Source organism: Leopardus geoffroyi, chromosome X (assembly GCF_018350155.1).
Source record: "Leopardus geoffroyi isolate Oge1 chromosome X, O.geoffroyi_Oge1_pat1.0, whole genome shotgun sequence".
NCBI lineage: Eukaryota > Metazoa > Chordata > Mammalia > Carnivora > Felidae > Leopardus > Leopardus geoffroyi.
The window spans coordinates 63,125,844-63,143,086 of NC_059343.1; the positions used below are offsets into that span (position 1 = coordinate 63,125,844).

The 17,243-nt window shown below is 35.7% G+C and overlaps 1 protein-coding gene across 12 annotated transcripts in view; it reads right to left on the bottom strand.

Annotated features, from left to right (window-relative positions):
* Positions 1–17,243, bottom strand: part of ATRX (ATRX chromatin remodeler) — a 303,341-nt gene that overhangs the window by 29,552 nt on the left and 256,546 nt on the right. For all 12 annotated transcript variants that reach the window (XR_006710928.1, XM_045471900.1, XM_045471902.1 and 9 more), the window contains 3 exons: positions 14,190–14,298; positions 2,004–2,181; positions 492–686 (listed from right to left, as the gene is read on the bottom strand). Coding sequence is in view for 11 of the 12 variants with exons in the window: in XM_045471900.1 (XP_045327856.1) it covers positions 492–686; positions 2,004–2,181; positions 14,190–14,298 (482 nt within the window). In the remaining variant the exon portion in view is untranslated. The remainder of the gene's footprint in view (positions 1–491; positions 687–2,003; positions 2,182–14,189; positions 14,299–17,243) is intronic.

Below are 17,243 nucleotides of genomic sequence, written 5' to 3' on the forward strand. Positions count from 1 at the left end.
GGGCTTGGCAAGATTACCTCTAAGTATCCTTTTCCAAGTGTGAAAGTCTTACTTGCTTTATGACAGTGAAAAATATCAAGTAAGATATACCTTTATTTGCTGATTCTTAACCGCTATATGACAGCAATAAATGTTAAAGAAAAGACCATTAAATTTCATATAGAAATATTAAAATTATGTATGCCCTCTACTGGAGATTATTAAAAGAGCAACATACTGTTTCCTTTAAGGTTTCTACTCCGTAACTTATTTTTTTACAGAGCTGAACTTTTTATTTGGCATTAAATATGTATTTCAGATTACACGATCTTTTTGTGGTGTTATGTAGAGAACTGACCAAGCACCCTCTCATTTAAATACAATTTTATTCTCTTTGGAAAATTCTGAAATCTAGCCTTATTCAAATGACTAACTTTCATAGTAGTAGTAAAATACCTTTAGTCCATGGTGGGCTTTTTTTTTTTTTAAGCTAATAATCTAAAGATGTTTACCTTTGGCAGCATAGGAGTATCTCTCTTCTTCTTTTTTTCAGAATTAGGGTCATCTAATAAGTCTGGCTCAAAAGTATAAAGTTCAGTAAGCTCATTCATGGTAAAATGACGCTCGACCTGCTGCTGATCAACAACTCGAAAAGATAGTGACTGCTTAGTTACTTGACGATCATAAATCTTATCTTCCATGGTTCCCTTGTAAAAAGAAGGAACAATATACAAATAAGCAACTTTTCTACACATGAAACTTAATCAAGGAGAAATATAATTATTGGTTAATACAAAAGAGCAAAACTTCATAATAATATACTGCCATAAAGCAAGTTTTATTAGCAATAATGCTTAATTCATGAGAGATTTCATCTGTTCACTGTAGTTTACCTTGACAAAAAAGAAAACTACATTATTGATAATCATTCTGTATTATCTGACCAATACACATTCATGTTTTGCTTTATATATATCTGTACTTGGTGGAAGCAGAAGTGCAGTTAAACACCAGGGTAAACAGAACACAGAAATAAAGAAGTACATGAAATAAGATTTTAGAGGGTTATAAAATAATACAAGAGAGTAGCTTAATTCCTTCTCAATGGAATATAATAAGCTCTCAATCACTACACACTGCCTTTCTATCAAGTCTTACTTTCCATAATTTCAGGACAGAAAATTAATAACTAAAACGCCACATCTATTACATATATAGCATTTTAAACTAGAATGTAAAAGAGCTTTTAGTTCAAGGATAGGAAAGGGGTGATAGTGTAGTCTGCCAATTAATAATATTATGTACTAGAGAAGATCAAATGAGCAAGGATCAATGTACCAATAAAACCCAGTCTCTGGTTCAGAAGCCCAGATTTGGAGGCAGGTGGAGAGAACAGCATCTGTTCCCAAAACAGATGTGCCAGTTAAAAGGCAACTTGCTTGATTCCATAAATCTGTATTACCTTGTACTTCTTTAATTTTACTTATTTTTCTTAAATTTCAGTTTCTGTTTTTTAATATCTGAGTTTATAAAGGAAATAATGTTAATATTCTTTCCTAGAAAGTATTATTCTTTGTAATGACTCATTATTATTGTAAGTTAACTTTTTCTTCCTATTTACCCATATTTTCAAATTAAGAGAGTATCTGGTGGCCACTAAAAACAATAATTATTTGACCTTTACATCTATAAGCAAATTAGATTTACTTATTTGTTTTTCTATGTATGCTAAGTAAAAGAACTATAAATTTTTAACTTTCCTAAACAAGCAAGAAAATTCTAAATCAGTTTACCCATGCAAATCCATCTCAAACTGAGAAAGGTGACATTATAGACATGGATGAACTACAAAACAGAAAATCAGGAGAGGCCAAAATTGAGTTCTGCTGCATTATATATAGTATAGGATTGATGTTCTCAATTTCATTTGCCTCTTCATAATGCATATATGTTTGGCACTCCAAAAATATTGTGTTTCACCCAACCTTTCACTATGAAAAAGAAACTATAAATTACAAACCTACCTGAGCTAAGAACCTATATACATACACAGGTTTAGTTTGTCCAAAGCGATAAACTCTGAATATACTCTGAATGTCATAAGATGGATTCCAAGAAGCATCAAATATAATCACTCTATTAGCAGCTACCAGATTAATTCCAAGAGATCCTGCTTTGGTGGAAATGATAAACAATCGTCCTCTGAAAATAAAAACATGAATAAATGCTTTAGTAATAAGCACTTCACAGATATTATGAAATGACTTTTTAATCCTAAGGCAGTTTTTTTAACAATTAGAAGTTCAAAGAATTCATTTCTCACTTACTGAAAAAAATAAAGACATGTCTAAGGAGTCAGGCTGATGATTTATACATGCAAGATGAATCTTATTGCTAGAAAATCAAATAGTCTCATAGGAATAAAGATAAATATGGAAATCACGTTAAAGATAAATATGGAAATTATGTATTCAAAGCATTTGTAGATTCTGAGTAAAGGTAGAAAATCCATGTATATATAACTCAAAAATCCTATTGTGTTCGGTACTGTTATGAGCAAGCACTAAGTACATCAAAATGAAGGACAGTGTCCAAGGAACTAAGTGTAGTAGGAATGAGTGATAAGCAATTATAATAAATATAGTGTAATGAACACAGGGAGAGAAGTTAGACAGATGCAAAATACTGCAGTAGCTAAAACAGAATCAAGAAAACAGACTGCTCCAAGAAGGATGTGAGGATGTGTTAAAAAAAATTCTGTTGGAACACAAGAATTTATATTACTGAGAATTTGAAAATGAATTAGTTGACAGGTTCATAGAAAACTAAGCAAATGTTAAAAAAGAAATAATTACTTGAACAAAAATAAATATGTGCATTAAAAAGGGAAAAATAATCACAGTTTTTTAAGTGGTTTATGTATGAATATTTACATAGTCACAAAAAAGCAAATACTTCCAGACTCATTTAGGCAAATATTACAAAACAATATGTTGGGAAAATGAATGAGGAAACGTGTGTGTGTGTGTGTGTGTGTGTGTGTGTGTGTGTGTGTAAATTCCCACCTTAGATTGTAATGTGGATATATGAAAGTAAATACCAGAAGAATTGCCAAGAGTTGAAACTGGTTACCTGCAGAGAGGTATCATGTGTAAGAAGGGGTTGGTTAAGGGACTGATTTTGATCTCAAGCCTTATAAAACTTTTTTAAAATTTGTAAATATATAACTTTGATATAAACAAACTTTAGGAAGATTTTATATGACATTTTTTGAAAATATAAACAAATTTAAAGAAAAAAAATAGTTCCATTCCCCAGAAACAACCTCCATTCCAAATCATGGAATATTTCCTAGGGTTTCTTTTTTATAATCACATATATTTTTGGCTTTACACATGCATGATAATATCTGTGTATATAGTTTATATTATGAGTATTTCTTCAACTTTCTCGGTAAACATCAGGCTTGGTAGCTAAATAATATTCCATCGGATGACTATATAATTTACTGTTGGCCAAACTAATTGTGAGAAAACCCCTGGAATATAATAAACTTTCAAAATTCTCCACAAAATGCCTTTAAATACCAAGCCTTACTTTCTATAATTTCATGAAGGGAAATTTGTAACTAAAATGCCATACTGATTACATACAGTATTATAAACTAAAATGCAAAGAAGCTCAAAATTTAAAACAGGAAAGAGTCAACACAGGTACTAACTTCATGTTTTATATGGAATTGGTGCTACTACATGTCTAAGAATACAAGCTACAGAAGTTATCAAAAATGGAAGATAATATATTCATTCACACTGTTATTTATAAGATCATAAGGTTGAAAATAAAAAATATGTACAACACCCGTTCATGCTCTGTCTCTCTCTGTCCCAAAAATAAATAAACGTTGAAAAAAGAAAAAAAAAAAGAAAAAAGGGGCGCCTGGGTGGCACAGTCAGTTAAGCGTCCGACTTCAGCCAGGTCACGATCTCGCGGTGAGTTCGAGCCCCGCGTCGGGCTCTGGGCTGATGGCTCAGAGCCTGGAGCCTGTTTCCGATTCTGTGTCTCCCTCTCTCTCTGCCCCTCCCCCGTTCATGCTCTGTCTCTCTGTCCCAAAAATAAATAAACGTTGAAAAAAAAAATGTGCAACATAGAGGACTAGATTACACTCTGGCTATTCCATGAGTTACATTACCAATAAAAATCTATATTATGTTAGGGGCACATGGGTGGCTCAGTCGGTTGAGTGTCTGACTTCAGGTCAGGTCAGGATCTCGTAGTTCACGAGTTTGAGCCCCACATTGGGCTCTGTGCTGACAGTTCAGAGCCTGGAGCCTGCTTCGGATTCTGCGTCTCCCTCTCTGCCCCTCCCCAGCTCATACTCTGGTGTCTCTCTCTCTCTCTCTCTCTCTCAAAAATAAATGAAACATTAAAAATTTTTTTAAAAATCAAGATCTAGAACATTATTAAGTATAATTTCAACTGCACTAGAAACCAAAACATATACATACATACAATGTTAACAGTAGTTCTCTTTGGTCATGGAATAGTGATAATTACTTCTTTTTTTTTTAATTTTTTTTAATGTTTATTTATTTTTGACAGAGAGAGAGACAGAGTATGAGCAGGGGAGGGACAGAGAGAGAGGGAGACACAGAATCTGAAGCAGGTTCCAGGCTCTGAGCTGTCAGCACAGAGCCCGACGTGGGGCTTGAACTCACAGACCACAAGATCATGACCTGAGCCGAAGTCGGACGCTCAACCTACTGAGCCACCCTGATAATTACTTCCTTCTTTATACTTATCTATAATACTCATTACAGAGAACAAACTGTGTTTTTTTTTTTTTTTTTTTTTTTTTTACTTAGTGGACATATTTAAGGGATCATTGGCAACTAGGGCTCCAAAATTATTCTCGTTATTTATATTTATTCTGCACCAGTGAAAGGATCAAGCATACAAGAATGGCATAAACTATGTAGGTTAAACACACACACACACACACACACACACACACACACACACACACACACACACAAAACAGGAAACCTTGTAGAGAACTTCAAAACTCTTTGGTATGTACCCAGTAATGAAGAGTTGAAGGGGCTTAAATAAGCACCTTCATCAAATTGCTATGCATCCCAAGTTCTGAGCTAGACTGCTAATACAAAAAAATGAAAAAATGTCCAGCCACTGCACTAAAGGAGTGCAATTACAAGACAAAAAAACATATAAAGAATTGTATGCAGTCTAATTTGCAATAATAGAGGTATTTATTTACATGGTAAATATTCTGATTTTTGAAAGCATATAAGTGGGAATGTAAAATTGTTTAATTTTGCGTCCAAAAGAAAAATAAAGTCAAGTAAATGAACAAGTAGTATTAAGAATTATTTTGCAACTGGGGTGCCTGAGTGGCTCAGTCAGTTAAGCGCCCAACTTCAGTTCAGGTCCTAATCTCAAGACTCATGGGTTCAAGCCCCATGTCAGGCTCTGTGCAGACATCTCAGAGCCTGGAGCCTGCTTTGGATTTGGTGTCTCCATCTCTTTCTCTCTCTGCCCCTCCCTGCTTGTTGACTCTCTCTCAAAAATAAAGATCAAAAAAAATTTACAATTATTTAATTGTTAATATTATTCAGTATGGAGTATATAAATTCATACTGAAATAAGCTAACCAGGATATTTTAAGATTTTCCTAACACTAAACATCAGTATTAAAATATACAAACACAATGAAAATATTAACTATTATTTGAATAATGCTGCTATAAACCATCTGGATATGTTTTTTGGTAAAGACATGTAAACCTTTCTGTTAGGTATATATCTAAGAGAATTGCTGGGTCATAGGGTACGTATACAGCACTGTTAAAGCTGAACAAATAGTTCTACTAAGTCGTTGTTCCAATTTACATTCCCACCAGCAGTTTGAGAGTTCTAACTGTTCCAGATCCTTGACAACTCATGGCATTGCCTTTTTTTAATAACCTTCAAAAAAATTAGCTTAAGGATCACAAGAATTTGTAACAGTAGTATAGAGTTTCCATGTACCCTTCATCCAGCTTTCCTCAATGGTAGTAACTTACATAACTATGGTACGTTGTCAAAACCAGAAAATTGATGTTGGTACAATACTATGAATGCAAGCTTATTTGATTTCACCAGTTTTTACATGTGCTTTTTTTTGTTTGGTATACAGCTCTATGAAATTTATCATGTATGTAGAATCATGCAATCATTTCCACAAGCAGGATATAGAACTGTTCCACCACCACAAACACAAACCTCTTTTGTGTTATCCCTTAGTATTCATACTTTTCGCCCACAAACCCTAATCCCTGACAACCACTAATCTGTTCTCTACCACCATAATTTTGTTACATCAAGAATGCCATATGAGGTGTGCCTGGGTGGCTCAGTCGGTTAAGTGTCCAACTTCAGCCCAGGTCATGATCTTGCAGTTTGTGAGTTCGAGCCCCATATCGGGCTCTCTACTGTCAATGCAGGGCCTGCTTCAGATCCTGTCTCCCTCTCTCTACCCCTCCCCCTCTTTTTCTCAAAAAATAAACAAATATTAAAAAGAATAAAAAGAACACCATATGAAAGGAATCATATAGCATGTAACCTTTTGAAATTAGCATTTTTCATTCAGCATAATGCCCTTGAGATCCATCCAAGTTCTTTGGATCAATATCAATAGTTCCTTCCTTTTTATTATTGAGTACTATTTCATTATATAGATATAACATAATTTATCCATTCAAATGTTATAAGACACTTGGGTTGTTTCTAGTTTTTGACTGTTACAAATAAAGTTGCTATGAACACTTGTGTATAGGTTTCTATGTGAAAACAAGTCTTCATTTCTCTGGCATAAATTTTTAAAAGTGATTGCAGGATTGTATAGTAAGAATATGTTTAATTGTTTAATTTTTTAAAACAACTACTAAGTTGTTTTCCTTTTATTTTTAAAAAAATTTTTAGGTTTATTTATTTTGAGAGAAAGAGAGGGTGAGCAAGCAGGGGAACGGCAGAAAGAGGGAGAGAGAGAATTCCAAGCAGGCTCTGCTCTGTGTGTGCAGAGCTGGATGTGGGGCTCAAACCCCAGAACCTGTGCGATCATGACCTGAGCCAAAATCGGGAGTCTGGTCACTTAACTGACTTAAGCTACCCAGGCACCCCCCCCCCCAAGTTGTTTTCAAGGAAGAATGGCTGTGTCATTTTACATTCTCATCAACATTGTGGGAGAGATCTAGGTCTCAGCATCCTAATCAGCCTTTTACAGTGTCACCATTTTTTATTTTAGCCATTCTGATATGAAGTGATATCCTGTTGTAGTTTCAGTTTACATTTCCCTATTGGCTAGTGATGAATGTATTTTCAAGTGCTTATTTGCCATGCTGCATTGATCCTCTTAAATGAATGTCAGTTTAAGTCCTTGGCCCATTTTCTAACTGAAAAATGTTTGTTTTTTCGCTATTACATTTAAAGGATTCTTTACATATTCTGAGTACGAGCCCTTACTAAAAAATGCTATTTGCAAATATTTTCTTCAAGTCTGTGATCTGTCTTTTCTTAACAGGGTCATTCACAAACAAAGTTTTTATTTATTTTACTTTTTTATAACTGTTTTAAAATTTATTTTTAATTTACATCCAAGTTAGCATATAGTGCAATAATGATTTCAGTAGAATCCAGTGATTCATCCCCTACTACAACACCCAGTGCACCCCAACAAGTGTCTTCCTTAATGCCCCTTGTCCATTAAGCCCATTCCCCCACCCATAACCCCTCCAGCAACCCTTAGTTTGTTCTCTGTATTTAAGAGTCTCATGTTTTGTACCCCTCCTTGTTTTTATATTATTTTTGCTTCCCTTATGTTCATCTGCTTTGTATCTTAAATTCCACATGAGTGAAGTTATACATTGGTCTTTTACTAATTTCGCTTAGCATAGTATACTCTAGTTCCATCCACATTGTTTTTATAATTTTTTTTAAGTTTATTTATTTGAGAGACAGAGACAGTACAAGTAGGGGAGGGGTAGAGAGGGAGGGAGAGAGAGAGAATCCCAAGCAAGCTCTTCACTGGCAGTACAGAGCCCAACGCTGGTCTCAAACCCACAAAACTGCAAGATCATGACCTGAGCCAAAACCAAGTTTAATGTTTATCCGATGGAGCAATCCAGGCATCCCTAAAGTTTTTAACTATCCAATTATTGACTTTTTATCTTCAATGGATTATATTCCTTTGGTGTCATGACTGAAAAACTATCTGCTTAAACTTAGTTCCTGAATATCTTTTTCCCAATGTTTATTTATTCATTTTTGAGAGAGAGAGAGAAAATGAATGACAACGAACGTAGGGGAGGGGCAGAGACAGAGGGGTAGAGAGAACCCAAGCAGGCTCCATGCTGTCAGCACAGAGCCAGATGCAGGGCTTGATCCCATGAACCATGAGATCATGACCTGAGCTAAAATCAAGATTCAGGCACTTAACCAACTGAGCTACCCAGGGACCCCTTGAAGATTTTCTTCTATGCTTTCTTATACAAGTATAATGTTTCACATTTAAATTTATGAACCATTTTAGCTTGATTTTTGAATAGGGGTGAGGCTTAGGTCAAGGTTTGTTTCAGCCTGTGAATATGCAATTGTTTCAATACCATTTGTTGAAGAGACCATCCTCCCTTCACTGAAACACTTTTGTACCTTCCTCAAAAATGCTTTTAACTTGCATTTCTCTGATGATTACTAAAGATGAGCACTTTTTGTATGTTTACTGGCCATATGAATACTGTCTTTTGTAAAGTCCTTTTGAAGTTCTTTCCTTTGGCATTGGCTGGTTTATCCTACTAACTTTGTTTAAAAATTTTTTAATGTTTATTTATTACTGAAAGACAGAGAGAGACAGAGCATGAGCATGGGAGGGGCAGAGAGAGGGGGAGACATAGAATCTGAAGCAAGTTCCAGGCTCTGAACTGTCAGCACAGAGCCTGATGCAGGGCTTGAACTCACAAACTGCGAGATCATGACCTGATCTGAAGTCAGACACTTAACCAACTGGGCCACCCAGGTGCTTCTATCCTACTAATTTTTATTAATTCTTTGCATATTCTGGGTAAGAGTCCTTTCTGGATCTATGTATTAAGAGTAGCTTCTCCTAGATATTTGCAAATGGCATATCCAACAAGGGGTAAATATCCAAACTATATAAAGAACTTCTACAAAGCAACACCAAAAACCTCCAAATAATTCTATTAAAAATGGGCAGAGGACCTGAGTGGACATTTTTCCAAAGAAGACATACAGATGGCCAACAAACATAAAAAGATGTTCAACATCACTAACCATCAGGGAAATGCAAATCTCCACAAGGAGATCTCACACCTGTCAGAATGGCTAAAATCAAAAACACAAGAAATAACAAGTGTTAGGATGTAGAGAAAAAAAGAACCCTTGTGCATTACTGGTAGGAATACAAATTGGTACTGACACTGTGGAAAACGTATGGAGGCTCCTCAAAAAATTAAAAATAGAATTAACATATGATGCAATAATTCTACTACTGGGTATTTACAAAAAAAAAAAAAAAGAAAGAAAAAGAAAACATTATTGCAAAAAGATATATTCACCCCTAAGTTTATTTACTGCAGCATTATTTACAATAGCTAAGATATGGAAGCAACCCAAGTCTATACTGATAAAGGAATGGATGGATAAAGATGTGGTATGGAATATTACTCAGCTTTAAAAAAGAACAAGACTGTACCACTTGAGACAACATGGATGGACCTTGAGAGTTTAATCCTAAGTGAGGTAAGTCAGACAAAGACAAATACCATATGCTTTCACTTATATGTGGAATTTAAGAAAAAAAATGAACAAAGAAACCAGACTCTTCAATATAGAGAACAAACTGGTGGTTGCCAGAGGGGAGGTGGGGGGGGGGGGGTAGGGGTAAATTAGATAAAGGGGATCACGAGTATGCTTATCTTGATGAGAACTGAGTAATATATACAATTGTTTAATCATATTCTGCACCTGAAACTAACATATGCACTGTAATGTTAATTGTATTTTAGTAAAAAAAATGGTAACAAACACAAAATCAAAAGTATATGTTTGTATAAGCATAGAAACTCTAACCATGGTTATATCTGGGTTACTAAATTATAAACAATAGCATTTATTGTCTTCTTTGTGATTTTCCATAGTATCTTTAAAAATGAGAAAATAGCTTCTATTTTGTGGCCTGTCTTTTCATTTTTAACATGAAATTCCTTTGATGACTAAAAATTCTTAATTTTAATGAAGCTCAACTCAACAATATTTCCTTTTACGGTTAGTACTTTGTGGGTCCTTTTCATGAAAGTTTTCTTAATGCAATATCAGGAAAATATTCTTTACTGTTTCCTTCTAAAACTTTTGTTTTAGCTTCCACATTTAAATCTACAAACCACGGATTTAGTTAACAGGGAAATACAGTTTAAGATTACCAAGTCTTACCAGTACATATCAATCACAATAGCTTTAAAAAAAACAGACACTGTCAAGTGATGATGAGGACAGAGAACAATTGAAACGCCTATATGCTACTGGGGGGGGGGTGCGGAGTGCAAACTGGTACAACCATTTTGGAAAAACGTCTTGGTAATATAAGCTAAAGCTGAATGTATACGCATCTTTTACTCAGCAATCTCACTTCTGGGCATATACACAACAGAAACACATACATATGCTTGACAAATGACAGATACAACAATCTTTAAAAAGTTGAATCTTTGGACTTCCACTCTGGAAAGATGGGAGTAGACATACTCTTCTCTATTCCTTACAGTAAGGAAAGCAAAAGACCCTAGACATTACATATAAAACAATCATAAAAAGTTTCTGAAAAGTGAGGAAGAGGAGAAAGACTGGCTAGGGACCTTGGGTGCTAAGGAACAACATGGAACTAAGTTCCATAGGATTTCTTCCCAAAACGAGGGCTAAAGAACCCAGCAATCAGGAAATGCCAGTGGATACTGCCAAAAAAAAAGTCTCCAAGAAAATCCTGCTCTCTCTAGCCAAAGGACCAAAAAAAGGGGCACCCTAGAAAGACAGAAAACTTTAAAACAATAATCATTCAATTGCAGTCAAGCAGTACAGAAAAAAAATGCGGTGCACCTCCATCCTTGTCACTAAAGGCTGAGTGGGGAGTTCAGACTCCTACCTTCTCCTAGTTGTAACAAGGCATGGCCAGAGTGGTGTCAGAGAAGTCTGAGTTAACACAGTCCTCCTCTCAACCCAGCAGTGTCAGTAAAGACCATGAAGGGAACTCAGACATCCACTGCCACCCAGAAGTTACAAGAAAAACCCTGTATCTCTCTACTAGGGTAGTATCAAAGGATATATAGTGGAGAGTCAGGAATTATACCACAACCCAGTTAATGAGTTACCCCTGCAGTGTCAGTGGAGGCCCATGGGTAGGGGTTGTAAATAGGCAATCCTAACCCTCCCAGCCAGGATAGTATCGGCAGAAATGTAGTCGGTAGACTCAACTCCCACTCTCATCTTCCATCTGAACATGGGTCAAAAGAGGCCTGCTATAACAGAAAATTTAGATCCACAGTCTCATGAAATAATAAGCAAATATCCAGTTAAATTATATCTTTGTCCTAACAAGAACCAGTAAAATCTCAACTTCAATGAAAAAACGCAATCAGCAGACACCAACACTAAGATGACATAAATATCAGAATTGTCTGACAAGGATGGAAAAAGTTGTTACATTTCTAAATATGCTTCAATAAGGAGTTATTAACACACCTGAGACAAATGAAAAAAAAAATTGCCTCAGTAAAGAAATATAAGACATAAAGAAGAACCAAATGGAAATCTTAGAACTGAAAAATACAATAAAAAACTAAACAGTAGAATGTAGAGAACAGAGATTCAATTAACTTTGAAAACAGAACAATAGAAATGACCCTATCTAAACAACAGATAGAAATCAAACAAATAAACAAAAAATCACAGAAAAACAAAATGGAGACTGAGGGACCTATAGGACTCTAACATTATTGTCTACCATTCTTATCACTGGAGTACTAAAGGAGAGGAAAAAAAAGAAGGGGCTATAATAGTATTTGAAGAAATAACGACTGAAAATTACTCAAATTTAGCAAGAAACACAAACCTACAGATGCAGAAATTGAATGAACCACAAACAGGGCAAACTCAAAGAAATTCATGCCAAGAAGCCTCACTGGCAAACTTTTGAAACTAAGATAAAAAAAAATCTTGAAATAAGCAAGAAATAGAACCTTACTGACAAGAAAAAAAGATTTTAAGAACAGATTTTTTAAATTAAAATATATTTGACATATAATATTGTATAAAATTAAGGTATACATGTTAATTTGATACACTTATATACTGTAATATGATTGGCACTGTACCAACAATTAGCACCTCTACCATGTAAATATTTTCTTTTTACTGGTTGGAATAATTAAGTTCTAATCTCCTAGGAAGTTTAATGATTATAATATAATACTGTAGTCTACATTTACTTATTGGTTTAGCCACTATGAAAAACAATATGGAGTTTCCTCAAAATTTTGAAAATAAATCTACCATATGATCCAGCAATTCCACTTCTGGGTATATATACAAAAAAAAAATGAAAACAGAATGTCAAAGGGATATATGCACTCCCATGTTTACTGCAGCACTATCCACAATAGCCAAGATACAAAAACAACCTAAGGGCCCAGCAACAGATGAATAGATAAAAAAAGATGTGGTATATATGCAATGGGATAGTATTCAGCCATGAGAAAAAAAGGACATTTTGCCATATGTGCCAACATGAATGTACCTTGAACACATAATGCTAAGTGAGATAAGTAAGAGAAAGACAAATACTGCATGATATCACTTTTGTGTGAAATTCAAAAAGCCCAATTCATAAAACAGCAGGTATTTTTGAAAGAAATTATGAAATCCAGAAGGAAGTGGTAAAACATTTTTCAAGTGCAGAAAGAAGAGAAATGCCAACCCAGAATCCTATACCCAGCTAAAACACTCTTCAAAAATGAAGAGGAAATCAAGAAATTCTCTTCTGAAGGTACTCAGGAAATTTATTGCCAGCAGACCTGCTCTGAAAGGATGACTAAAGGAATTTCTCTAGAAAGAATGGAAATGATAAAAGAAAAAATACTGACACATTAGGAAGAAACAACAATTAAAAAACAAAAAATATGAGTAAATAAAATAATTTTCCTTCCAATTTTTCTAAGTTATAGTTAATTATTGAAGAAAAATTATTACATTAATGTGGTAATCCATTTATGTAGAGAAAAACAGTTAAAACAATTATATTATAAATGGGGAAGAGAAAGGGACATAAGGGCATAAGGTTTCTACACTTAGTTAACATGGTAAAATGATGACATTAGTTGACTATGATAAATTATGTCCATGTAATGTAATACTTAGAGCAACCACTATGAAAGTTATAAAAAGATACATCAAAAAATACCATAGATGAATAAAAATACAATTTCACAAATGGTAAAAAGTAACCCACAGGAAGGGTAGAATAAGAAATCAGAAAAAAGAGGGGTGCCTATACTGTTTTATACTCTATATACTGTTTTCTAAAGTGGCTGCACCTGCTTGCATTCCCACCAACAGTGTGGAAGTGTTCCCCTTCCTCTGCATACTCACCAATGCCTGTTGTTTCCTGAGTTGTTAATTTTAGATATTCTGACACTTATGAGGTGGTATCTCATTGTGGTTTTGATTTGTATTTCCCTGATGATGAATGATGCTGAGCATCTTTTCATGTCTCTGTTAGCCATATGAGATGAATTTCTTGAGATGTGATGAAACCATTTTGTATCTTGACTCTATCTTGTATTTGTCAAAACTTATACACTAAAAGGAGTGAATTTGACTGTAGATAGATTTAATTTTTTTAATGTTTATTTATTTATTTTGAGAGAGAGAGAGAGCACATGAGCAGGGGAGAGGCAGAGAGGGAGACAGAGAATCACAATAAGTCTCTGCAGCGTCAGTGCACAGCCCGACATGGGGCTCGGTCTCACCAACTGTGAGAACATGACCTGAGCCAAGATCAAGAGTCGGACGCTTAACCAATTGAGCTACCCAGGTACTCCTAAACTTATTTTTCTTAATTCTCTATACAAACGAAAAATGTTTCCCACCTCACATTAGTTTCATCATTAAATTCTTCAGCCCATTTTTTCCTTGATTGTGCAGTAGTAGAACCATCTAAACGGTAATAGTCAATGTTTCGCAGCCACTTCCCTTCACCTGGAAATTTAACAAGAAAAAAGAGATTTGATATACATTGTTCTGCTAGTAATAACACATTTTATTCCCCGCTCACCATTTAAAATCTGATTATCATGCATAGCAACACAAAAATTTTTTTAATTAAAGTGTAATTCACAATATTACAAATAAATTTACCACAGATTTACTTCCAATAGATACTGAATAGCAAAGGTACTTTTAAAAAAGTATTTCATCTACATGTGAATTTCTTAAAAGACTTCCTTGATGACAATCTTTTAAAACTGTCAAAAGAATATGGTTAAATTGCATTATGCTCATGAAGCTTGCTTTTAACTGAATTTGTAAATGGCCATGTTTCCTCCCTTATTAACAAGTTGATCCTGGTAAGGGTACCTGACACAGAACGCATTTATTCAATCACTGAACAAATATTTAGTGAATGCCTAATATGCGTCAAAAATTATTCTATGGTCTGGCCACATATATCAGCATATATTCCTATTTCATGACAATTGTGTGTGTGTGAGGGTGTCTGTGTGTCTGTGTGTGTGTGTGTAAGGACTTTGACTTAATAAGTAAAACAGTTATCAGACATGTCAACTTTTGGACAGCGAGGTGAAAATTTACCCAAGACTTACATTAAAACTAAAATACCAAATTTAGTGCTGATGACATTTATATTTTATTATACATTAATTTCCATTACAATTCTCTAAACTATAAATATAATACTACTATTATCCCTGAATCCGATCCTAGAATCTTAACATAAAAAAAAGGTGACAAAACTGAGATTCAGGTCTTTCGGTGAACGTTTTACTTAAATTTAGTATTTAGTATTAAATGTGCTTTTTAACATGCTTATTTACTTACCCATGTCTTTACTTATATTTAAAAACTAAAATTTCATTGCTAAAAATGGGTAATAAAAGTCTACTTATTTATGGCTTTTATTTCCTTCAATTGGAAAAAAAGGCATACACACAGCTAAGGAAAAGAGAATTTGAAATAGATGATTAGATAAAAAACAGGCTGGAGTCACATATCCATTAATTGATCACCTAAACCGGGTAATTATGAAAGTTAATATGCTAATCATACATAAAATGATATTAATATTTTTTAAATTATTTCAACATATTCACCTTTCGATGATAATACAAATGAATAATCTGTACTACCACTTCTGGGAATCTAACACTTAAAAAGTGACAAAGTCAAATACACATTTTTTAAAAATACCAGTTTCACCATTTACTAGCGATTTCATTTAGAAAATGTGAAAATGTGTTTCATTGTGTTTAAAAATGGAGAGTTGAAAGATGGTGGCATAGGAGGACTAGGCTCACGGAGTCCTGCTGATCACTTAGATTCCACCCACATCTGCCTAAATAACCCAGAACACCGCAAGAAGACTAGTTGAACGGACTCTCCAGAGCCAAGCGTAGACAAGAGACCCAATGAAGAGGGTAGGAAGGGCAGAGGGGCGGTACGCGCTACATGGACTGGCGGGAGGGAGCCAGGGCAGTAGAGGGGCAGCCCGCCTGGCAAGGCAGAGCCCCCGAGTCTGACTTGCAAAGCGGAAGGGCCAGATGGAGTCAGTTCTGACAGCCAGTGGGAATTAACATCTGGAATGTTATATGTCAATGGCTCTGCACAGAGGGTGGTAGGGCTAGAGGACAATGGGAGGGAGAGTTGTTGAGCCCCGGAAGACAGAGCTCAGCTTGGTGGGGAAGAAAGGGCTGGCCAGTGCCATCTCCCTTGCCCATCACCCAGCCAAATTCCCAACGGGAACCAGTTCCCGTCACCGAACTTGCTTCACCACGCAAACACCCAACGCTGTGCTTCTGTGGATCCATTCCTCCAACGGATCGGCCTCCCTCCGGGTGCCGCAGGGCCCATCCTGGAGCGGACCAACAAAGGCAAAGCAAGATGAGCCTGCCCCTCCTGCCACTGTGCACCTTGTGGAACCACCCCGGCTAATAAGCCAGATCCCATAGAAGCAGCACCACAAGCCTGGCAGCGTGCAAGTAGCCCAGACATGGGCTACACCACCCCATAGTGAGTCCTGCCCCTGGGAGAGGGGAAGATAAGGTACACACCAGACTGACTGTGGTCCCAGCGGTGGGCTGGGAGCAGACAATGGGTCTGACTGCAGCCCTGCCCACCAACACAAGTTATTCAAGACAACACAGGGGAAGTGCCCTGCAGTTCCACACCACTCCAGGGACTATCCAAAATGATGAAACGGAAGAATTCTCCTCAAAAGAAAACTCCAGGAAGTAGTAACAGCTAACGAATTGATCAAAAACAATCTAAGCAATATAACTGAGAATGAATTTAAAATAATAGTCATAAAATTAATCACTTGGCTTGAAAAAAGTAGAGAGGACAGCAGAGAATCTATTGCTACAGAGTTCAAGGGACTAAGAAACAGTCAGGAGGAGCTAAAAAATGCTATAAATGAGGTGCAAAATAAAATGGAGGCAACCATAGCTCCGACTGAAGAGGCAGAGGAGAGAATGGGTGAATTAGAAGATACAATTATGGAAAAAGAGGAAGCTGAGAAAAAGAGACATTAAAAAAATCCAGGAATATGAGGGGAAAATTAGGGACCTAAGTGATGTGATGAAACACAATAATATCTGCATAATAGGGAATCCAGAGGAGGAAGAGAGAGAGAGAAAGGGGCTGAAGGTGTACTTGAAGAAATCATAGCTGAGAACTTCCCTGATCTGGGGAAGGAAAAAGGCATTGAAATCCAAGAGGCACAAAGAACTCCCTTCAGATATAACTTGAATCGATCTTCTGAACGACATATCTTGGTGAAACTGGCAAAAATCAAGGATAAAGAGAAAATTCTGAAAGAAGCTAGGGATAAACACGCTCTAACATATAAAGGGAGAATGATAAGACTAGTGACGGATCTACTGAAACTTGGCAGGCCAGAAAAGAATGGC